This window comes from Schistocerca nitens, chromosome 5, assembly GCF_023898315.1.
Source record: "Schistocerca nitens isolate TAMUIC-IGC-003100 chromosome 5, iqSchNite1.1, whole genome shotgun sequence".
NCBI lineage: Eukaryota > Metazoa > Arthropoda > Insecta > Orthoptera > Acrididae > Schistocerca > Schistocerca nitens.
Window position 1 is genome coordinate 380215786 of NC_064618.1, and position 25570 is coordinate 380241355.

Sequence of the window (25570 nt, forward strand, 5' to 3'; positions counted from 1 at the left end):
TCAGCGGTGTTTCGTGCTGTTTGTGGCGAAATAACAATTTAATAAACTTTTTTAATCGTTTCCTCGCTGTGTTTTTTAGAGTTTTCTGTGAACTGAAGTCGTTTAGTAGCTCTCGTGCTTTGGTTTTCAGCTGACGTTTCTTATTTTTTCTAGTGAAATACTTCAGTAAAACTGTCATACAGTGTTTTTATTTCGTTGAGTGTTCCAGTGACCGCATTGTTTTACCTAATAATTTTGTGAAGTTTTGTTGGTATTGGTATTAGCTGTGGTGTAGTAGTATTAATACAAGTAGTTGTTTTCTTATTAGACAGAGAATTTTGAGACCGCTATTGTTACTTCTATAAATAGTTCTGTTGGTGTAACTGAATTTAGGTAGCTTAGAACTATAGTTATTTTCAGTTACTGTAAAATTTTACCATGAGTGAGAAGTGCAGTCACTCCCATAGGTTTGTGTGTAGTGGATTACGGTGTGTGATTTGTTCAAAGTATTTTCATTGGGGAAAATGCAGTTGGGAAGCCATTTGGCATTCTAGCGAGATCCTCTCCTAGGACTGCTGAATCTGTATTAGAAATAGGTTCATAGAGGAGCAGGAGCGTAAGATATGTGCTCTTCAGGTGCAGTTACAACGCGCAAAGGAGGAACTGGATAGGTTGAGGAGGGTGAAGGGTGGTGGGGACTGAGACATGGCAGTTGGCAAGAGGGCAGCTAGGAGGAGGACGTAGTCAGACAGTTACACTTAGCGTATATGCAATAGATTTGACCAAGTCTCAGAGTTGAGTGGAGAGGAGATTCTTGTAGCTGTAGATGTAGGGAACATGCAGCAGTCCTCAGCAGTTAGGAGGCCTATGTCAGTTGCAAAGTCAAACAGAAAGAAGGTTCTGCTGCTAGGTAGTTCGCACGCTAGAGGAATGGCCAGCAGTTGCAGGAAGTGTTGGGGAGTGAATACCACGTCATCAGCATTGTGAAGCCTAGTGAAGGGTTGGCTCAGGTGACTGACAGCATAGGGGAGTTACGTAGGAGCTTTACAAAGGAGGATCAAGTAGTGATTGTGGATGGAGCAGGGAACAGTCTTGACAGGGACGGGGAATGTGATGTAGGTGATGACCTGGTAAAGATAGCTACTCAAAGTGGTGGCACTAACGTGCATTTCGTGCAACTGTTTCAGCGTCATGATCGGCTGTTAGGCGCGTTAACATGTGGCTGGAGAGGGTGTTGATGGCAGAGGGCATGGGTCACATTTCAGTGTTGCCAGGTGGGTCTATCAGTAGATCGTGTTTCACTAGCCATGGCCTGGACCTCAGTAGGTATGGGAAGGGGAATTAGGCAAAACTTACAGGTGACAGTGTAGTGGGTGGTGGTGGGATCACTCATGGAAAAATTCCTGTAGTAGCTGTTGTTAGAGCTGCACCTTTTTTTAGATTGAAGTCAGCTGATAGGTATACCTGCTTAAAGGAAGTCCCTCTAACTAAGGGCTCACCTTCAGAGGATGTCATGTGTCAAAGTAGAGAAGGAATTAGCATATTTCATCAAAATATAAGAGGTATTAGAGATAAAGTTAGTTAACTGCTTACAGATGTTGCCTCTGATATTATTCGTATGTCAGAGCACCACTTAAATAATCTGACAATAGAGAGACTTCCTTTACCAGGATACAGATTAGCTGGCTGTTTCCAGAATGAGATTTTCACTCTGCAGTGGACTGTGCGCTGATATGAAACGTCTTGGAAGATAAAAACTGAGTGCCGGACCGAGACTCTAACTAGGGACCTTTGCCATTCGTGGGCAAGTTCTCTAACAACTGAGCTATCCAATCACGACTCACAGCCCGTCCTCACAGCTTTACTTCTGCCAGTACCTCGTACCCTACCTTGCAAACTTTACAGAAGCTCTCCTGCAAACCTTGCAGAACTAACACTCCTGAAAGAAAGGAAATTACGGAGACGTAGTACTGGCACAAGTAAAGATGTGAGGACGAGGCGTGAGTCGTCTTTGGGTAGCTCAGTTTCTAGAGCACTTGCCTGCGAAAGGCAAAGGTCCCGAGTTCGAGTCTCGGTCCGGCACACAGTTTTAATCTGCGAGGAAGTTCCATAGCTGGCTGATTTTCAAGGAGTTCCTTGTGGAGTGGATGACTGGCTATGTACGTAAAAACAGTATTCCATTTGAGTCCATAAATATATCACGGCACTGCATTGAACAGATATTTGAATACAGTGCTGGGGCAGTTGAATTTAGTGAAACTAAACTTCTAATTGTTGTTGTTTATAGGTCCCCTAACTCTATCTGCGGAGCATTTCTGCTCAAGCTAGAGAGGGCTCTTGATTCACTTTGTAGGATGTACCAGAAATTAGGTATATTTGGTGACTTCCATATAAATCTTGTGTATGGTGGTGCAAAAAAAGAAAGCATATTGGTAGATCTCCTAAATTCATATGATCTGATGCAGAATGTGTTTTTTTTTCAACTAGGGAGCAGGGGAACAGTAACACAGCTATAGACTATATTTTTATTCATTCTTCATTACTAGGTCGGCATTCTGTTAGTAAAAGTGTGAATGGCCTTTCAGACCATGATCCACAAGTTTTAACACTAAAAGGCCTTTGTACTCAAACAAATGTCATATAATTACAAACTATGTAGGAAAGTTAATCCAACAGCATTAAAGTATTTTAAACCTTGTAAAGGAACAAGAGTGTCAGGATGTTTATAGTGTCAATAACATTGATGACAAATATAGTGCTTTTCTTAACGCATTTCTCATGCTCTTTGATAGTTGCTTTCCATTAGAACGTTCTGAACGAGGTACTAGCAGTAATATGCATCCCAGGTGGCTGACTCGTCGGATAAGGATATCATGTAGAGAAAAGCGAAAATTATATCAAAATGTTAGAAGTTGTCATAATAAAGCTGCTGTAGCCCATTACAAACAGTATTGTATGCTGCTTAAAATGTTATTAGGAAGGCAAGGAGTACGCAAATAGAACAGCTAATTCACATGATAAAATTGAAACCATATGGTCAGATTTGAAGGAAGTGTCTGTTGAGCAGTACAAGGTCGACGATATAAAGTCAGCTCATAGTAAATATATTTCTGTTACTGATACGTCAAATAAATGTACAGTATTTAACAATCATTTTCTGAGCACTGCTGGTGAATTAAATTAAAATTTAGCTTCTACAGGGAATCATATAACACTCTTGGCAAATGCCTTCCCGAGATTGATGTCTGAAATACTCCTGAGTGACATCGACAAGGGGGAGATCGAATCAATAAATATATCACTGAAGACTAAGGACTGTCATGATTATGATAGAGTGCCTAGCAGGATATTAAAGTACTGTGCTGCACGTGTTAGCCCTGTATTTAGCCATATTTGTAATTTTTCCTTTAGGAATGGTCAATTTCCTGAACGATTAAAGCAATCAGTATTTAAGCCGCTTTACAAAAAGGGAGCAAGTGGTAATGTAGACAATTTTAGACCCATTTCTATGCCAACAGTGTTTGCTAAAGTTGTTAAAAGGCTGTGTTATTTAATGATATTTGATCATTTTATATCACACGATTTGCTATCAAATGTACAGTTCGGCATTAGAAGTCGCTTAACAAATGAAAGTGCTATATTATCATTTCTCTGTTAGGTACTGTATGGGTTAAACAAAAGGTTTCTAATGCTAGGGGGCATTTTTTGATTTAACTGAGGCGTTTTATTGTGCTGATCAGAAAACATTGCTCCACAACTTGGACTGTATCAGAATATGGGCATTAGCTCACAATTGGTTCACGTCTTACTTTAGCAACAGACAGTGGGAGGTGTCCCAGGGATCAGTGTTGGGGCCACTCCTGTTCCTTATTTGTATAAATGATATACCCTCTAGTATTACAGGTAGCTCTAAAATATTGCTTTTTGCTGATGACACTAGCTTGGCAGTAAAGGACTTTGTGTGCAACATTGGCACGATTTCACATAATGCAGTTCATGACCTACGTTTATGGCTTGTAGAAAATAAACTAACGCTAAATCACATTAAGACTGAGTTTTTACAGTTTCTAGCACACAATTCAACAGAACCCGTCGTTTTAATTTCACAGAATGGGAATATGATTAGTGAAACTGAACAGTTCAAATTTCTAGCTGTTTAGGTAGATAGTAAACTGTCATGGTAATCCCAGGTTCAAGATCTTGTTCGATGACTTAATACTGCCATTTTTACTATTCGAACGGTATCTACTGTGAGTGATCGTTCGACACGAAATATGTCTACTTTGCTTATTTTCATTCGCTTATGTCGTATGGTATCATATTCTGGGGTAACTCTTTCGATTCTAAAATGGTATTTTTGGCTTAGAAACGGGTGGTTCGGGCAATAAATGGTGTAAGTCCACGAACTTCTTGTCGACCCCTGTTCACGAGTCTGGGTATTTTGACATTGGCCTCTCAATATACGAGGTGCATTCAAGTTCTAAGGCCTCCGATTTTTTTTTTTGTAATTAACTACTCACCCGAAATCGATGAACCTGGCGTTACTTCTCGACGTAATCGCCCTGCAGACTTACACATTTTTCACAAAGCTGACACCATGATTCCATGGCAGCGGCGAAGGCTTCTTTAGGAGTCTGTTTTGACCACTGTAAAATCGCTGAGGGAATAGCAGCACGGCTGGTGAATGTGCGGCCACGGAGAGTGTCTTTCATTGTTGGAAAAAGCCAAAAGTCACTAGGAGCCAGGTCAGATGAGTAGGGAGCATGAGGAATCACTTCAAAGTTGTTATCACGAAGAAACTGTTGCGTAACGTTAGCTCGGTGTGCGGGTACGTTGTCTTGGTGAAACAGCACACGCGCAGCCCTTCCCGGACGTTTTTGTTGCAGTGCAGGAAGGAATTTGTTCTTCAAAACATTTTCGTAGAATGCACCTGTTACCGTAGTGCCCTTTGGAACGCAATGGGTAAGGATTACGCCCTCGCTGTCCCTGAACATGGACACCATTATTTTTTCAGCATTGCCGGTTACCCGAAATTTTTTTGGTGGCGGTAAATCTGTGTGCTTCCATTCAGCTGACTGGCGCTTTGTTTCTGGACTGAAAAATGGCATCCACGTCTCATCCATTGTCACAACCGACGAAAAGAAAGTCCCATTCATGCTGTCCATGCACGTCAACATTGCTTGGCAACATGCCATACGGGCAGCCGTGTGGTTGTCCATCAGCATTCGTGGCACCCACCTGGATGACACTTTTCGCGATTTCAGGTCGTCATGCAGGATTGTGTGCACAGAACCCACAGAAATGCCAGCTCTGGAGGCGATCTGTTCAACAGTCATTCGGCGATTCCCCAATACAATTGTCTCCACTTTCTCGATCATGTCGTCAGACCGGCTTGTGTGAGCCTGAGGTTGTTTCGGTTTGTTGTGACACGATGTTCTGCCTTCATTAAACTGTCGCACCCACGAACGCACTTTCGACACATCCATAACTCCATCACCATATGTCTCCTTCAACTGTCGATGAATTTCAATTGGTTTCACACCACGCAAATTCAGAAAACGAATGATTGCACACTGTTCAAGTAAGGAAAACGTCGCCATTTTATGTATTTAAAACAGTTCTCATTCTCGCCGCTGGCGGTAAAATTCCATTTGCCGTATGGTGCTGCCATCTCTGGGACATATTGACAATGAACGCGGCCTCATTTTATAACAATGCGCATGTTTCTATCTCTTTCCAGTCCGGAGAACAAAAAATCGGTGGCCTTAGAACTTGAATGCACCTCGTATATATTCCTCACTGTCATTTCTTGTTACAATATTAGTTTAGTCCCAAGAATAAGCAGCTTTCACTCAATTAATACTCGGCAGAAATCAAACCTGCATTTGGATCCGACATCCTTAACTCTTGTGCAGAAAAGTGTGCATTATACTGCAGCATCCATTTTCAATGAGCTACCACTCGAATTCAAAAATCTTTGCAGGAAACCACGCGCTTTCATATCAAAACTGAAGAGTTTCCTCAAGGGTCACTCCTCCCATTCTGTCGAGGAGTTCCTTCAAAAAGCAAGCTGATTCTTGTTGTACTGTTGATTGCTTTTATTTAAGCTTATGGATTGACTTTTTTGGTTCATAAATATTTTATTTTTATCTGTTATTAGTTTTATGTTGTAGTTTCATTTACTGACACGTTCCACGACCTTCGAGATTTGCTCCTCAATTTGGTCCTACGGAACTTGACGCGTAAAAAAATAAAATAAAATCGAGTGTCGACAGGTGTCAGTTTCAGATGACAGATGGCTGCTGGCGTGTATGGCATGAAACATCTGAAAGCAAATACAATGCCACAATTGTCGGAAAGATCAAGGCCTGAGGAGGGATTGTTATGGTGTGGGGAATGTTTTCATGACATTGCCTGGCCGATGTCGTCATTCTGGAAGCACAGCGTATCAACGGTAATATGCGTCAGTAGTGCGCATCTACCCTTGGGAACCAAGTCCATCCTTACATGCAGTTCGTTTTCACTCGGCATGATGGTATCTACCAACAGGAGAGTGCAACGACTCGTACAGGGCACAGTTTTGTGCATGGCTCGAAGAACACCATGGTGAGTACACCAAACAGCCGGATTTAAATCCAACTTGGAATCTGTTGGACCTTCTACATTGGACTGTTTGCGCCATGGATCCACAAGTGAGAAACCTACCGCAGCTAATAATGGCACTGGAGTTAAAGTGGCTTCACACCCCTATCAGTACCTTCGAGAACCCACTGACACTCTTTCTGCATGTATCACAGAAGATTATGCTTCAAAATGTGGTTATTAAAATGTCTTACAGGTGGTCAGATCAATGTGTGTATTCTACGTTTCCTTGGCCGTGTACATATTGGTATGGACTTTTCTTAGTATTTTACTTGTTGCATAAACTGGAGTTAGTGCTACACATTCACATATCCCCTACGTTGAAATTTAATACCTTATAAATCTTACTCAGTAATGTTGATTAGCTCACATCTTAAAATATTTTGAGCAACATAACCTTACACCTAATGCAGTATTATAAAATACAATTGCGTAGACGAAGTAGGAAGAGCTTCAAAGGCCATCTCTCTTTAATTGCTCTAAAATCTATTATTTTCATCTTATTTTCGTCCACATTTACTTATAAGTACAGGACCCATAATACTACTGCATCAGTAATATTTGCATAGTGCAAAATCTTACCATCCCATTCCTATAAATGAAAGAAATCTTGGATAGCTATAATTTTAGGACTGCCACATCATCTTATACTATAACTGGAATAAACAATGCTCTCAAACTAATACAGCCAAGTCAGCACGCTATGAGTAATAAAAATTATTTTCTTGTAGCATAAATGCAAGTGACACATTTATATTTAAATATCTATTACTCAGAGATTCTAACGTTTACCACATAATAAATCATCGTCTTTAGTACGAAGTCAAAGCAGTGTATTTCAATTGTTTCATATAAAAGCTTACTTCACATACTAGTAATGATTGCCTCTTACCCACTATATCACTATCATTCATATACATAGAGAAATAAAAATAATACTTCTGTTTTAAAAATGGAAATCACTATATGTACAACGTCACTTCAAAGCACTCCTTTGCAAGTACAGATATCCCACTGACACACTCAAATGCACTAACAGATAGAATATGCATGGGGTACTAGAGAAAGCTGTTTGTTACTAAAAATGTTTCTTGACATCCTTGTATGTATAAAGTACGTTGATTTCATTGCTGGTGGGATTGGTTAGTAGAGAGCTTCCTTCATGTGGCATCATAAGTATTATGGATGGAGTAGTACACAGGAATTGCCACTCTCAATTTTTCTTTAAAAGAAAAAAAGGTTTCTGTTTGTCTTTCAAAAGATATTTTCTTCCACATTTTATTTTTTAGGTTGTCTTGATTTTTGGTCATGATAAGCTTTTCTTTAAGTTGCGCTTTCACTAAGTGAAACTAATGCTTGTCACACCTTTAGCTGCCAGGTAACATTTTCTTTGGAAAATTGAGGAATACGATGCAACCAGTCGTTTCTTTCCTTCGCCTCGCATATAAAATTAGTTGGAGTGTGTGGAATAGAACAGTGAGGAAAATTATTTATAATCTCTTTAAATACTCCAAGAAATTTCACTTTCCATACTGCTTGTTAGGTCAATAGATTGTCATAAATCTGTTAATTCACAGGAAAACCTTGTTCTTGGATAGGTTTCCAGGTGAAATTTAGATATTCAAAATTGGTTACTCTTTCAAGATTCCTTTAATGACTGGAGTTGTAGCCGTGGACTTCACAGCACACATTTTGACATATTTTGAAAAAATGACTTATAAACCTACTAGATACTTGACACCTCCTTTAGCAGAGTATAATGGGCCAGATAGGTCGACAGTGATAATATTTAATGGTTTTTTACGTATTACTGAACGTAATTCTGTTCGAAAGCACTTGTTTCTAGACTTAGATGCCTCACAAGTTGGACAAGGTTTTAACAACTGGTGAACAGACCTTAACATTTTATGAAAATAAAAATATAGACTAAGATTCCAGGAACATTTTAAAGCACCAAAATCCGCCAGTGCAAGATTAGTGCACACAAACAGATAGCACATACGCATATGTATCAAGCATCAGAGAGTCCTCCATCTAAGATCACCATCCTGGAACATCTCCATAAATCTACATGGTTTGTGACGTACTAGTAACAATTAATATTCTTTATTAATAGAAAACTATAATATGATGTTTACTGCACTAGATCCTAGAATATAGGTAAGTATTGAACTAAACGGAACCAATCATCTGCCACAACGTTGTCCTGCCCTGCACAATTTCAAAATCTGATTCCCATAAAATCGTTGTTCAACGAGCAAGTCGTATATGTAACATAGTAGAGGTAAAAAGAAAACTTAATATCAGGAATTTGAAGTTTACTTCCACATGTTTGCCATAAACATAATGAATGAAATTTTTGAAAGCACATACTACAGCTAGGGACTCTAGTTCTGGATTAGAACAGGCACGCTCACATTCTGGCGGAGTTATACTAACAAAACCTGTTACCTGTATTTTATGTTCATTTTCCTTTTCATAATTCTTAAAAGGATATGTCTCTACCCAGAAAATGAGGCATCTGTCGAAATGACAATCTCTTTGGTCATGTCAAGAAGGTGCATGTTTAACTGCATCGTAATCATTCTGAATGTCTTGTGTCCACATACATTGTGCATTCTCCTTTTACAGGTTTAACAATGCCTTGTTATTCAAACGACGATTTGTCACAAAAAGTCGAAAAGAGGAGTATAACCCTGGGTAAGCCTGTAAGTGTTCTCTGTCCTAGAAATTGGAGAATTTTCTATTAATCGTATTTTCTCTGTGTCTGGGTCGTGGTGACCTAAAACGTTTATCTTGTCTTTGAGAAATAACTGACTGTCTGTTGTCTGTGACATCTACGAACAGATATTTCTGTTCAGTCTATCCTAATAATTCAATGTGCTCCTTCCATGTAAGTGTAGCTATTAAAATGTTGTGTACATAGGTCGTTATATGATCTAACAGACGATATCATAATACCATGTTCAAAGGTTTAATTAAATCACGACCACTCAGATTCAAGTGAAGTGGCAGTACACGAAACTTGTAGGTTGTACTAGTGAATATAAATGCAGTCTATTTCCTGGATTCTCCTGATATGCATAGTTGCCAGTAGGTAACTTTAAGATAAATGTTCGAAAGATTATTAGCAATTGCTCTTCAAGATTTTCCCGTCTGATGCATATCAGAACAATAATTTGATTAATTGCTCTTCACATCTAATACAAAGTGGACATTTCCATCTGGTTACACTACAGTCAGCAATCCAATATTATGGAGAAAGATACGGGGGTGAGTGAAATGAAAACCTTAAATTTGTAATAACAAATCGAAATTTCGCACCGTTATCCTGTAAGCTGGTAAGCGTGCTACAAACAGCGTGCAGAAGGGCCTGTAGGTGGCAGCACAGTGCAGATGCTCACGTACTGTCGCAGTATCAGTATAAAGATGGCCGCCCCATTACGACTTGCACCAGGGAAGAACAGCGTTCTTCAAGAATCACAGCGTTCTGTTATTCGGTTTTTGTGTAGTGAAGGTGTGAAGCCTATTGAAATTCATCCACGAAAGAAAGTTCAGTACGGTGATGCATGTTTGGCACAGCAGCAAGTCTACGAATGGAGCAGCAAGTTCCCAAATGGTGTGACTTCAGTGGAAGATGCTCCTCGTCCAGGTCAGGCACAACTAATTGTGACTCCACAGAGCACTACAGCAGTTGAAGCCATAGTGAAGGAAAACCGCAGAGTGACACTGAATGACATTGCAGCATGTTTACAGATTAGTCATGAGTCAGCACACCACATTATGCATGATGGGCTCCAGTTTCACAAAGTGTCTGCAAGATGGGTGCCACAACAGCTGACTCCTGAAATGAGAGAACGACGTGTTGATGCTTTTGAAGAACTTCTTCGGCGCTTTGAACGAGAAGGTGATGGCTTCCTTGCAAGAATCGTTACTGGGGACGAAACCTGGGTTCACATCCACCACCTGGAAACGAAGAGAGCGAGCAAGAAATGGCACATTTCTCATCACCAAAACCAAAGAAGTTTCGAACTGAACTATCAGCAGGGCAGGTTATGCTGACTCTCTTTTTGGACGAAAAAGGCGTCATTTTGGAGCCTTACATGCCTAGAGGGAGCACTGTCACCAGTGCATCACACACCGATCTCCTAAAAAATCATTTGTGGCCAGCAACCAAATCACAGCGATGTGGATTGCTGTCAGCAGTTGTCCTTTAGCAACATGACAATGCAAGGCACCACGCTGCCTGTACAACAGTTGCACCAATCACAGACCTGCAACTTTGATTGTTTTTCTCATGCACCATACCCACCAGACCTTGCCCCAAGTAATTTCCATGTGTTTGAATCATTCAAAGACGCAATGAAAGGAAAGAAGTTCCGTTCTGATGAATAGGTACGTCACGCGGTGCATGAGTGGTTGCATGGAGTACCAAAAGAATTTTTTTCTAATGGAATATATGCATTTGAATTGACTTGCATTGTACGTGGTGGAGATTATGTTGAAAAGTGATACAGCTTTGTACCACATCTGCACAATAAATAATATTTAAAGAAATATTTAAGGTTTTCATTTGACTAAGCCTCGTATGTTTCACTGGTCATCCACTGCAAATATCTGCTTTATGTCTTGTTGCACTGTCTCCCAGTTCGACCATACAATGGAGTACAAGGTTTTACATTAGGTCTCAGATGACCTTAGCACTCTGCAATACTAATAAGTACTAATTTACTAATTACTCCAGTCGTTGTATCAAAAACTTGCACTTTTTTTAACAGAAACTCTCTAATTCCAGCCTACTGCTGAGTATCAATACTAGTCAATTCCAACATTTTATCACTAATGTCAGTACTATTATTCAGTGGTAAGTTACAACGGTAGTGCACATCGGTAACATGCAAATCTTTAGAGAGAAGGAGTTTGATTTCTTCACTCCAGTCCTTTCATCCTTATTAAATCTACAATAGAATCTTCTCCATTAATATGCAGATGGAACTTTCCAAAGTAGAGGTCAATTCGTGCATTCCTCTCCCTTAAGTAAATTATGCCAAAGATGCATTTTTCCATCAGTCCTTCAGGAATAAGGAATGTGCACTTTATAGCTCAATTGCCTCTCACCATTTCCATTTGCCCTTGCTCTTTGACCAGCCTGATCTGTTACTGAGAGCACCAACAACCCTGCAATTCTAATAGGTCAAATTGGTATGTTACTAATTGTATTAATATAATCAAACTAGCTCTTGGAGAATACATTATTGTAGCCCCCCACATCAATCAATATTAAAGGTGGAATCATCTCCATCGCATGTATGCCAGCTTGTGTAATTTGAACACTTAATATTATCAGTTGTTAATTCATCTCGAATGTCAACCACATATTTGTACCTGAACATGTTGGTTGAGTAAACCTTATTGCCCAAATCCCACTCCACAGCCGTCATTGAAGGGCTTAATGAAGCCAAATTTAACTTCTTGTTTTAGAAATCACAGCATGTGGCTCTCCACTTGTCTCTACAACACTACTGGTGCTATTTTGATCTCCCCTATCAGTGTCAACAGCACACTTTCGCACTGGATCGTTGTGCCAGTGAGTACCGTTTGTGCTTAACGGTGTGTGGTTTTCATACACGGAATTCCACTGATTTCTATTTTTATTATGCCACGAGATGCCCTAATTATTGTGATATCCGATGTGGTATCTATTCTCAGGCCTGCTTCTTATATTAGGGTTTGGAGATCCTTTGCTTGCTTGCCCATTACTTCGCATCTGAGGCATCTCTGGTGGGGCCAAAAAGCAAGTATGACACTCATTTGACCGGCTGTGGTTGTTAAATAGTAGATGCAACCCGTTTGGTGGACAACCCTATTACTATCATGGCTATTAATTATATTAATTATTATTAATTTTTTCATCCTCATTTAACAAATCAATGTGGTCCACAATGGACATGAAATATTCTAAATTGTTTTCAGGTACAACGTTTCCCCTAATGTCAATTGGAAACTTAGCCTCAAGTATAATTTTTCTTTAATAGTTGTTATAGTTAAACAATTCTTGGTGTTACCTCTCTTCAACATATACTGTTTCCAGAAATACCTTTTCAGACTGTACACATTATCGATAGGAATACCTGGGAAAGCGGCCTCCAACGTTGATTCTTCAGATTTCATTGAGTCCAGAGATTTTCTCCGCTCAGGGACTGGGTGTTGTGTTGTCCTAATCATCGTCATTTCATCCCCATCGACGCCCAAATCTCCGTAGTGGCGTCAAATCGAAATACTTACATTAGGCAATGGTCTACCCGATGGAGGCCCTAGTCACATGACATTCACATTTATTTATTTCCTTTTTCATAGATATTAACATCTTGTATATAAATATAAATAGCAAAAAAACTCTATACCTTTTTCTTCTGCGTCTCCTGCAAGATTATATGGTTATTTCAACAGATGTTTAAAGTCACTTTCAGTCCTTTTTTTATTATTTAGCTAACGAGTCGGTATAAGATGCGAGTTATTACTTATTGTAGGTGAGAAACAAAAATAATGTTAGATTCATGGTAAAAAATCTCGACCATCATCTCCGTGACTTTTGTCTGAGTTGTAATGTGCAGTAGCAGAAGTGACGTCAGAGATAGGATGTAGGGTCAATTATATTTCTTAGCACCGTCCGAGACAGGTTCTTTATGAGGAAAAGATATAAAGGTGAAGTGCCAGCTATGAGTGCAATAGTATCTATCGTAATGGTTCATTGGCTCTGTGTTGTGTGCTCGATATGGGAAACCCCTGCTCATGTGTTAACAAATATGCATTTTGAAGATATGAGTAAGTGGGGACTTTAGCTGTCTTACAAACGCAATGAATCAGAGTAAAGGAAGCAATTTTGGGTGTCAGGGTATTGACTAAGAAATAAATTTGATTGTGTGTCACTGAAAATGGAATTAGTAGTTTCAGTTTAGAGGCAGTTTAACATGATAATCCTACCAGAGAGGGGTTGGCGAAAGAGCTTGGAGGAGTTGCTACAAAAATTCTGTGGTGTTTTCCTCCAAAGACATGCACACCAGCTTCTGACAAGTTGTTCTAATCGCTAACCATTGTGAATACATAGCGTTCCTGGGTTATGTTACATGTTACCAGTTAATGACACTTTCATGCAGCCTCAGCATGTCCTCTACTGTATTTATCCATAGTCTTGAATGGTCCTTCAGGACAAATTAAAAATGTGTTTTAAGCTGTATGTTGATAACATACTAACCGCAGAGGATTCATGGCATGACCACATTAGAATAATACCAGTTCTTGAATGTTTTGGAAAGTATGTGTGTATCAATGAATTTGGAGAGTCACAATTTGGAAGGCATAGCATCACTTTTTACGACACATTATTTTTATTTAGCGAACCCAAAGCGATCCCTTTAAGAACAAAGCTATGAAGTAATTTCTAAACACCAACACCAAGAAACAGTTGAGAGGTAGTTGAGACGGGTAAACTTTCATAAGCATTTCATTGATTCAAAGACTGTTTAGATGCCAAGTTTAAGTAATTTGATGAGGAAGAGCAAGGTTGGGAATTGGGGTAAACAGCACAGACTGAGTTTCACAGCATTAAAAATGCATTGGCGAATGCGCATTTGGTGCTCTGTAACCCCTAGGCATGACTGACAGCTCAAGTCAGTCTGGTCATAATCTAGTCTTATTTCAAGAAACTCATGAGAATGAGATCTGATCCTGGAAAACCATTTTATTTGTTAGCCACATCCTCTACAAGTGTGACCAGAATCATTCATTTTACAGAGCTGGAAACTCTGACCATAGAAGGGCTTTCAACGAACTTAGATATTTCTTATTTGGATGGTCAACTAAAGTGTACTTTGAACATTGTGCATTACTGTTCCTCTTGTCAACAATACCAATGCATGTGAGGATTGCCTGATAGGTGCTCTAATTGCAAGAGTTTCGTTTTACAATTGAATACATCCCAGGTAAACACAATGTAACTGCAGATGTGATGTCACATGAACCCAACAGCTTGCGACACTAATGAAGGCAACGTATGACACCATAGACATATTTTACTCTATTTCACAGCTCTATTTTACAGCTTGCCACAGTGTAATGAAGGAAATAGATGAGACCATTAATTTATTTTACTCTATTTAAAAAATATCATCTTCCAAAGTTAAGTAACAATCTCACTGGAGCATGTCCCTGAGTAACAAGATAAAAACCCCTTACTCAAGGAGGTTGAGGCAGAGTGGTATGATGGAAACCAAGTTACTTTGTAACAATACTATGTGGTCGAGAAAACCATTTTGTTCAAGTGTTAGGACACAGATGATCCTGGGTGGTGTTTATTGGTCCTGACTACCTGTGTAATTATTTAATCTGGCATGTTCACCTGAGTCACACATTTTGGAGCTCATAAATCCTTTTAAAAGAGAGAAGATGGCAATTTTAACAACATGTTAAAAAGGATACACTGAGGATAAAAAACATCGAAGATTTGTCAGAAGCAAAGTCACCTACTGTATTTCATGCTATCGCTGATTATCTAATAATTCCATGTAAGTTATATCGTCTCACCTCAGCCATTCTCTCTGGACCAATTCCAAGAACACAATTTGGTTTTTCGTACATATGGTGGGAACTGAATCAACATCAAAATTCGTTTATTTCGCAGTGGTCCAGAAAGCCACCTGAAACTGGTCACTGCTGCATTTGAGAATCACTCCTTGTGTGAGGTAGGATCCGTGAATAGAGTGATTTCTGACAAGGACTCCCAGTTTAGGTAAAAGTTCTGGCGGCATATGATGTGGAGCCATAGGATCAACTCAGTATCTGTCTCCAAAGACCATCCATGCTCTAACCCAGTGGCAAGGGCGATGTTGGAGCTGGGAAAACTGTCATTTGTATCATAACTCAAAGCAACATATGTGGGATAAGGATATGAAATCTTTAGAGCATATTCTAAATGAGAGGCCTAATGAGTCTACCTTACTGCATCCAGTTTCCATACTAAAGAGTGAGGAGTCTCTGACACTGAGAAATATGGGTTTGCCGAAAGGAGCACTGATCACACCATTCACTTACCACAGACTTGACTCTGAGGAATCTGAAATGAGCAGCTGGCCTCAGGGAGAAGGCTGATCGAGATATATGAAGAGTAATTGTTTTTGATGTGGGACACAACAATCTGGTGTGATAATGTATGTTATCTAGTAAATGCAGCACTCTCTGTAATAAGATTTTTATCAATATTTTAAATATTTCATATCATACACCTCATGTCCCACATCCAAGTGCTACTGAGGTGGAGATATTGCAGATGCGGGGAATGCATGGACTACATCATATATCACATTTTAAAACATTGGTTTAGTAGTATGGTGCAAGGATGAGATAGGTAGTCATATACTTTTACCATATGAAGCTAAAGTAGGTAAGGTTAGTTTTCAATTGTATGTATTGCTTAAGTGATATGTAGCAGATTTTCAATGGAGAAAAGGAGTTCATTACCACCAAGGGTAAGGATGACGCTTCTGCTATTGAAAGCTCTTCTGGAGGGAGATATGATAATGTGTTTTTTTGTATTTGTTTTCTCAGATGAGGCAATTGTCATGGGAATTCATTACACATTTGATTTGATGCCATATTATTGTGTGGTACATTGGGCGGTTGATGAAATGTGCTTGTCAGGTTGAGTTATATGGATTCTTCTCTCTTGTGTGATGAACATGATGGTTAATGCAGGAATGAGAGATGATTTGATAAAGATAGGTGCGTGATGCCAAGTGTTGTCGATTTGTGTTCCATAGTGGTTGACTGGGTGCGGCTGAGGTTCTTTAGCAGTATTTGCTTTCAACAATATGTAGAAGTAGTTGAGCAATTTGAAAGTTGTAACATAGTAGATGAAAAATTGAACAATACATGCAGCTGCGACATGATGATTGAGGCCATTACGTACTTATTAAGAGGAATATGATACCATTATGGGTTTGTATACAACTGATGAGCTATGGTAGCTAGTAACTAAACAGAAGTAACTTATCATGTCATTGAACTGTTGAAATTCTTTCTCTGTTCTGTTACTTTTGAACGAAAGTCTGATACTGAACTGAGAACCTCACTGGGTCACATATGTAGCAGAGAAGCCCAGCAACGTGAGAGGTTTCTCAAAGATTATTTATGTTTCATTCACTTGTATCTTTCTAAATGATATTGTACTTAAGAGGCTGTTTAGTAGTCTAGAAGCTACATGTTGGTGAAATTAAAATGTGACCCTAAACTATATATTTGTGACTGTTTTATAGTTAGTGAATATGGGATCCCTGACATCAGATAGCAGAGTGCCACTGTTCTTCTCCTTTACCTCTGCCAGTTAACCTAGGACCTCTTGCTATTACGATGGTATGGGTTTATTGCCACAGTGCCCACTCCAAAGGCAGCAAAGGTCATAAACATATTATCACCAAATGATAGATGTCTAAGTAGTAACTCCGTTGTAAGCCTGTCCACACATTCGATGTGAGAAACAAGGCTTATGTCAATGTAGGACACTATCAAAGAGGGATTGGGGCGAATGTGCCTAACACTGAAGCTCTGTTCTAAAACATCAAGGCATCTGTTACAAACAGAAAATGAACCATCAATCTGGAAGTAACGCAGAGTCTTAAAATACTTGTTAAACACGCGAGGTGGAGGTGTACACAGCCTTTATGTGTGTACTTGTTTACTGATAAACCCTGCCAGCCATTTAGTCACCAATAACCTGGAGACGTTGCACTAATTACTGATCGTTCATGCACTTACTATAGTCACCGAACAGCAGTACACTGGCAGTGTGGATCCAGTCCAGCGCTACAATGCCCCCCCCCCCCCCCCCGCCCCCCTCCCCATGTAGGCTCAAGGTACTGCTTATATTTTATTGATGGCAATGTAGTTTCCACAGTGCAGTCGCCTTCAAAGTAGTGGAACAGGCAGAAATTGTAGCGGTGGTCCTCAAATGACCTAAGTACGAATGAACTGTGGTATCAAGTCTTGTATCTGTCCTCCGATTCATCCCCTGTAGATAAGGCCCTTGTCCCATTACGAAAGCTCCACCAACACACCCCCAGCTCCTAGCAGGGAAACTGTGTTGTATGTCGATATTACTCCAATGACAGTATTAATTAATCGTGTGTTGCGTATTGTGGGTTTATTTTTGTTTTTTTGTTTTGTTCATTCTACGTCAGTATCATAAAGACACTGATAAATGATAAAATTTCAATCTGTATTCGTCTCAAGTATGATGTTTTGTATTATGCTTATAAACTGTTTTGCCTGACTATTGCTGTGGCTGTCATTTTAGGAAAGTTTAAAATTGTATTTTCGCTCTAATTAGTTGGAACTAATTTCATGCAGTATCTTCTATGCAACTGTGAAGATTTAGTTGAGAGGAGCAGTAGACAATCATCAGTTCTCACTAAGTTTATAACATTGTTTTCTCAAATAGATTCACTCACATTCATTCTCAGTTGCTTTCCAGTTTCTTGTACAGTGTCTACATTGTCACAATTACGGTGTTAACTTGTTGTCTTTCGATGTATTTTATGCATGACAGAAGATACAAGTTCTTTTTCAATTGCTTTATTGTCAGGTCATTGGACGCTATATATATTTCTGCTCTCTGACAGTCATATTCCGGGATATGAATGAGTTCCACAGTTGTCACTAGATAGTTCTCATTTTCACTGATTCATATGATCCATCTTAATTTGGATTTTCAGTAACTGTCCATTGGTAATTTTCAACCCTAAGGATTCCTCTCTTGGTGTATTATAAGTTTCTTCTGAAATCAATATAAACTCCTGGAAATTGAAACAAGAACACCGTGAATTCATTGTCCCAGGAAGGGGAAACTTTATTGACACATTCCTGGGGTCAGATACATCACATGATCACACTGACAGAACCACAGGCACATAGACACAGGCAACAGAGCATGCGCAATGTCGGCACTAGTACAGTGTATATCCACCTTTCGCAGCAATGCAGGCTGCTATTCTCCCATGGAGACGATCGTAGAGATGCTGGATGTAGTCCTGTGGAACGGCTTGCCATGCCATTTCCACCTGGCGCCTCAGTTGGACCAGCGTTCGTGCTGGACGTGCAGACCGCGTGAGACGACGCTTCATCCAGTCCCAAACATGCTCAATGGGGGACAGATCCGGAGATCTTGCTGGCCAGGGTAGTTGACTTACACCTTCTAGAGCACGTTGGGTGGCACGGGATACATGCGGACATGCATTGTCCTGTTGGAACAGCAAGTTCCCTTGCCGGTCTAGGAATGGTAGAACGATGGGTTCGATGACGGTTTGGATGTACCGTGCACTATTCAGTGTCCCCTCGACGATCACCAGTGGTGTACGGCCAGTGTAGGAGATCGCTCCCCACACCATGATGCCGGGTGTTGGCCCTGTGTGCCTCGGTCGTATGCAGTCCTGATTGTGGCGCTCACCTGCACGGCGCCAAACACGCATACGACCATCATTGGCACCAAGGTAGAAGCGACTCTCATCGCTGAAGACGACACGTCTCCATTCGTCCCTCCATTCACGCCTGTCGCGACACCACTGGAGGCGGGCTGCACGATGTTGGGGCGTGAGCGGAAGACGGCCTAACGGTGTGCTGGACCGTAGCCCAGCTTCATGGAGACGGTTGCGAATGGTCCTCGCCGATACCCCAGGAGCAACAGTGTCCCTAATTTGCTGGGAAGTGGCGGTGCGGTCCCCTACGGCACTGCGTAGGATCCTACGGTCTTGGCGTTCATCCGTGCGTCGCTGCGGTCCGGTCCCAGGTCGACGGGCACGTGCACCTTCCGCCGACCACTGGCGACAACATCGATGTACTGTGGAGACCTCACGCCCCACGTGTTGAGCAATTCGGCGGTACGTCCTCCCGGCCTCCCGCATGCCCACTATACGCCCTCGCTCAAAGTCCGTCAACTGCACATACGGTTCACGTCCACGCTGTCGCGGCATGCTACCAGTGTTAAAGACAGCGTTGGAGCTCCGTATGCCACGGCAAACTGGCTGACACTGACGGCGGCGGTGCACAAATGCTGCGCAGCTAGCGCCATTCGACGGCCAACACCGCGGTTCCTGGTGTGTCCGCTGTGCCGTGCGTGTGATCATTGCTTGTACAGCCCTCTCGCAGTGTCCGGAGCAAGTATGGTGGGTCTGACACACCGGTGTCAATGTGTTCTTTTTTCCATTTCCAGGAGTGTATATGGTCGAATACTACAAAGGTTACATATATTTTATTGAAATATGATGTAATTCCATTTTTATCCATAGCTGTTCAAGTCAACCTACTTCCTATGCAATATATTAGTATGTCTTCTACAGAAGGAACACATTTTCCTCCTAGGGGTATTTCTTTTGTATATCAATTTATTTGCTACGGTTTTTCTTTATGTAATGTGTTTCTGCAAATTAGTAAATGCAGTCTTTTCGAAATTATTTTGTATTGTTGATGCAAGTTTCAACTAATTTTGGTTTCACACACAAATATCTGTCAGCTTTTAAAGAATTATATAATATATTATTTTATCCTGTATGCTCCATCAGAAACTTTCGGAAGAAATAGCAGTAAGAGGGCGTCCTACAGAAAAAATGTGAGATTAGCCATCCATGGCAAGGCTAGTCCCAACTTATTTTCTTTTCTCGAGGAAGAGTTTGAATATCTGGTAGTTCTCTTACTTATAATTGGCCTCGAGTTGTTTCCCTGCATATGGCTACTTCTGTGAAAATACAGTTAGCCTCAAGTAAAGAAAGAGTATGGTTTCTTCATCCTAAAAACTAATAAAAGTGTCCACATTGTTCTTGTATTCTAATCCTCTGTGTGACATGTAGAAAATAGGCAGAGAAATTTATTTGTGCCAGCAGTGTTGTTTGGTTTGACCAACAGGGTTCCATTACATAGGTGAAGGTTAATAGAGGCTCTTTGAGTGATCACCCTCCAACTTCTTCAGGTGGATGGCTAATGATAGACCGCTGGCGGACACTTCTTTTTCCAAATGAGAGGTAAGGAAAGTATGCTTGTAATTCCCCCTACAGTGGAATGTCGAAGGCATTAAAAAGTCAATTAAGAGAGTTAATATTCTGATTAGCAATTTCTTTTCTGCATTAGGGTGGCAGCGTTAAATTTAGTAGTCAGTTAAAGTAAATTTGGATGCATGGGCGCGAATAATTGGAATTTTTGAAAGAGATGGTTTGTGTGTAAGCAAGTTTAGACTTCATGTCCTTTTATTACCTAAAAACAATGTCACCGATTACTAATTTCCAAAGTAACTTCACTTTTATTCGATAGAGGAACCTGAAAGAACGAAATGTGCTTAATGTGAGATTGGCGTTTATGATACTTCCGTGAGTTTGGAGCTCAGAAGACTGTGCTGATCTCATGTTGACTTGATAAAGCTAGAGACCATGGGATGCATTCTTAACTCAATAACAGAAATCGTATTTTCTCACATTTATCTGTTGCGCACGTTTTAATTTTTAACATAATCTTACGGTAATATTTCATCAGCTTCTTAATTTCCTAGTGACATCCTATAAGTCCCTCAGATTACATGTAGCCAGAAATATTGCTCCTAAATGAACAGAGATCTCAGTTTTCTGTGTATATTTAATACTTGGAATTTTAACATATTTTTGTTATTTCTCAGTTTATCATTTGTCCTCCCAATGCCTCCGAAGTAAGTTTAACCACCAGTAGCGTTGCTCAATGAATAGATTTGTTTTTCAGTGTATCTAATACCTATATTCCTGACCAATTTTTATTCGGTTTTATTAAGATTAGTTCCGCAGTTTGCTGACGTCTTCTCCCATGTTCACCGATGGAAGTATAGTAACCAGCAGTGAAGCTAAATGGGTATATCTCAACTTTCTCGGTATATCTAACTCCTATATCCTTATCCAGTTTTTCTGAGATGTATGGTTTTCGAATGAATGATAATCTAGGCACATGTCTGGAAGCACAGTTGTCTGTGCACAGTTGTCTGCCGAGAAACCTGTAGTGGTCTTCTTTTCTGGCTCGAAAAGGGAAAATTCCTTTATACTCGACCCTATTCTTGAAATTTATCTCCTTTCCCATACACTTAAGTGAACAGAATCGCGTACACAAGCCATAAAAGGGTAGTGCATTCGGCGAACTATTCTTTGTAGTCAGGTAATTCATGTGAAAATGTTTCCGACACGTTTGTGTCCGCACGGCGGGATTCAACAGACTTCGAAGGCGTAGTGGTAGTTGGAGCTATAAGCTCGGGAAATCGTTAAGGAATTCAATAGGTCGAGATCCACGGTGTCAAAAGTGTGCCGAGAGACCCAAATTTCAGGCACTACCTCTCATCATGCGCAAAGCACTTAACGAGTAAGTAAAGCGGCGTTTGCGTAGAGGCGTCGGTGCTAAGAGACAAGCAACAACGCGTAAAATAACAGCACTTGGCGTTAACGGGATATGGCAAAAGACGACCGACGTGATGCCCGTGCTAACAGCACGACATAGTCTGCACCGCCTCTACTGGGCTTGTGACAACGTTGGTTGGACAATACACGATTGAACTATCGTGACATCGTCACACGAGTCTCGACTACAGTCGGTAAGAGCTGATGGAAGGGAAGGAAGTGTGCAAGATGGTGGTGGCTCCATAATGGTGTGGGCTGTGTTTATGTGGAATGTACTGAGTCATCTGGTACAACTGAACTGGTCATTGGCTGAAAATAGTTAGTTCGGCTATTTGGAGCCCGTCAACGCTGGAATTTTTGTAGATGACAATGCACCATGTCATCAGCCAATAATTGTCCACAGTTGGTTCGAAGAACATGATGGGCAACTCGAGCTGACGCCTTGGTCACCCACATCCTTCCTACCCCCCCCCCCCCTCTCCATAAATCCCGTCCCACCGCTATCCCGTTATCGGACATAATCGAGTTCGTGCACAAACTTCTGCACGCGTTTGCAATTATGGACGGCTACAGAAACAGTACGGCACAAAATTTCTGCAGAGGATGTCCAGCGACTTGTAGAGTCTGCACTACGCCGGGCAAAAGGAGGTTAAACACGATATTATGAAGTAGCCCTTGACTTTTTTCACCTCAATATTCGCTACATTTTCTACCAGTTTATTCAGTCTCTTCTGTTCTGAGGATACAACTTTTTCTTACTCCTGATATGTTTTATTTCTTCTCTGTTCTTTTCATCTCGGCACCACATATATTCATATACCATTGTGAACTGAAACGTATCCCCACCTCAGCTGAATTTTAGAACATTCTGCAAACTGCTGGAACATTTTCCAACTTTCTGAAAGAAACTAGAGGATTCTGGATTATTCTAGAGTGTTACTGAACCTTTTCAAAGATTCTGTAACATTGTGAAACACTCTGTAATATCATCTGACATTCTTGTGTGTTACCATAAGAACTCTCTTTGTGTTCTATCCTCTTTTGAGATAAGTGTTCGAGCCCAGCCTTTGCCGTTCCTAATCAAAACTTTAGTCATGCATGAGCTACAATATATATATATATATATATATATATATATATATATATATATATATATGATATTACAGATCACATCTTAATAAGCTGGGATTTCATTCTTCTATGTCGAAATTCGGCACTGGAATTAATAATCAAAATATAAATATTTGCATATGGTACAGCAAAACAGTTGCATTGAAGGTTAATTCGTGTTTGCATATACTGGGGTACTAAATACTCGAAAAAATATACTAAGTTCCCACTAAGAGTGACGCTTGTAGTGAATTCTATATTAGTGATCCCAAATTAACCTAACAGAAGTTCCCATAACTAACTATTCAAACACTGCCTTTGCAGGTTGATACATTCTCTTTATGTTTAAATGAAAAGCAAAATAACCATTAATTTCATAACAGTCAATAGCTTTTTATAATTATTGGAAGTTTGATTCAAAAAAGCTTACAGCACAATATAATAGCGAATATTCCTTATATGAAAAACATTCAATAATTGACACAGACTACATATGGTTTCAGTGGTGAAAGCGTGAAAATATTTTTTTTTTTTAATTTATCGTATAAGCTATGTTAGGCAGACAACTCTGAATATCATACCTTTTAGAATTATCAATTACATTATGTAGTTGCATATTTTTCATTCAATAACAAATAAAGAAACGTCTATAAAAAAGATCAAACAGCGTTAATGCGTTGCAGACACTCTCATATTAAAAGTAACAATCTAAATTTTTTTTTGCTGTTTTGTAACAGAGTTGCTAACGTTCACTTTCTTTACATGGCTACTGATTCTCTACATCAGACAGAGTGAACTGAAAAAGTATTACCAGATACGTAGTTACCGTCCCTGCGAACGCTGTTATCATTCTAAAGTCAAAAGACACAAATCCTGCTGCGCTGTAGCTGACACGACAACAAACGAACTGTTTGGCGAACAGCTGGAGCTCCGCACAGCTTCTGTAGTCCTTCATAAGTGGCGACAGCATCAGTCTGTTGACTAATTTTTCCGTGCGGCTCGCTTCACACACAACCATTTCACTACTGTACGTTAAACTGAAAAGCCGCCACAAATTGGGACCAATCCACAAAACAAAAAACAGCATGTCTTGCATTCTGAGTCCTAATTTAACATCCACGCAACTAGCGAAGAGCACATAGGTGAGAAACAGGGTACTCACGAAACAATTAACCAGCTGAAGGAGGTTTTGAACGCTGTATGCTGTGTTGATTATTTTGCTGCTTTCACAAAGAAGACAGTGGGTCTTGCGTAAGTTCTGCAAACGAATATCCTGGACAGCAGCTACTTTCATAGGGATGTGACACTGACTATCGTAAAAGAGTCTATTTTTTTGTCTGCAGTGCCAGTAAACTTTGGCTCTGTTACACTGGTATAACTCCACTGTTGCTGAACTTTCGGGGCTCTGTATAGAGCTTCCGCTGTCAAAATTGTAATAGTCTAATTCTAGTTCTTCCGATATCCCAAATAGTTTCAGTATACTATCATTTAATCTCTTAAAACTTCTTTGCAATATCACATTGAGTACGATGAACTGCAGGATGACAGTATTCTTGATCATATCTGCAATTAGCAATGGAAGTAATAATAAAATTCTGGAGTCGGGGAATAACCACACCGTATCACCATAAGCTAAAGCTGACAAAATGATCATAGGACTAGTAGCCCAACACGGTAGTGGTATAACATACATATGTTTTATTGAGCGTTCCTCCCAAAGAAAATAGCTTACCGCTAGAGTCTTTTCATCCAAACGGTCAATGTTTTGCTGTGTCAATACTGAACTGTAGACTGTTGACACAAAGGCAGTAGAGCCACACAGGATCAGATGGCATACGTAGGAATATTTTAAAATATTACTTTTCAAGCCAAGTGTCGGAGACACTATTAAAATGAATGTCAGTAACAGAAATATGGCTACAAAGACATTATATTGTTTAATTTTTCTAGATACAATAAACTTTCCTTTTGCGTGGCTGAATTTCAATGGAGAGGTACCTAACAGGTTAGAAACAAAAAGCAGAACTCCCACCCCTGTACACATATTTCAATGTGTACTGTAACGTCTGAAAGTCTGCGTGCAGAGCGAGCTGAGACTAGGTCTATCGTTCTCTCACTAACGAGAATGTATTGAGCTTCAAATCAATATATCTGCTTTAATACCACATGTTATCTGTCTTCCTCTTAACGTAACAAAACAATTCTGCTACAGAGATCAATACCCCACTGTACTTCATTGTCTTCCTTAAGCATGCCCCCCATTTTACATAAATGTTAATTTCAAATTTCCATCATAAACCTCTCTTGTATTACCTACCAGATTGAATTCAGTATTTTGTGTTATGGTACATATTAAATAGCTTTATTCCATTAAAAGTAGTGAAGACAAATGA

At 40.0% G+C, this 25570-nt stretch overlaps 1 protein-coding gene across 1 annotated transcript; it reads right to left on the reverse strand.

Moving 5' to 3' along the window:
* Window positions 1-23943: 23943 nt before the first annotated feature.
* Window positions 23944-25221, reverse strand: LOC126260469 (uncharacterized). The gene has a single exon (XM_049957797.1). The coding sequence runs from the start codon at window positions 25219-25221 to the stop codon at window positions 23944-23946; it is 1278 nt and encodes a 425-aa protein (XP_049813754.1).
* Between the last annotated feature and the right edge of the window lie 349 nt (window positions 25222-25570).

Bases quoted from the DNA above. Each gene is read 5' to 3' on its own strand.
- LOC126260469 (XM_049957797.1), bottom strand. From the start codon at position 25,221: ATGTGTACAGGGGTGGGAGTTCTGCTTTTTGTTTCTAACCTGTTAGGT.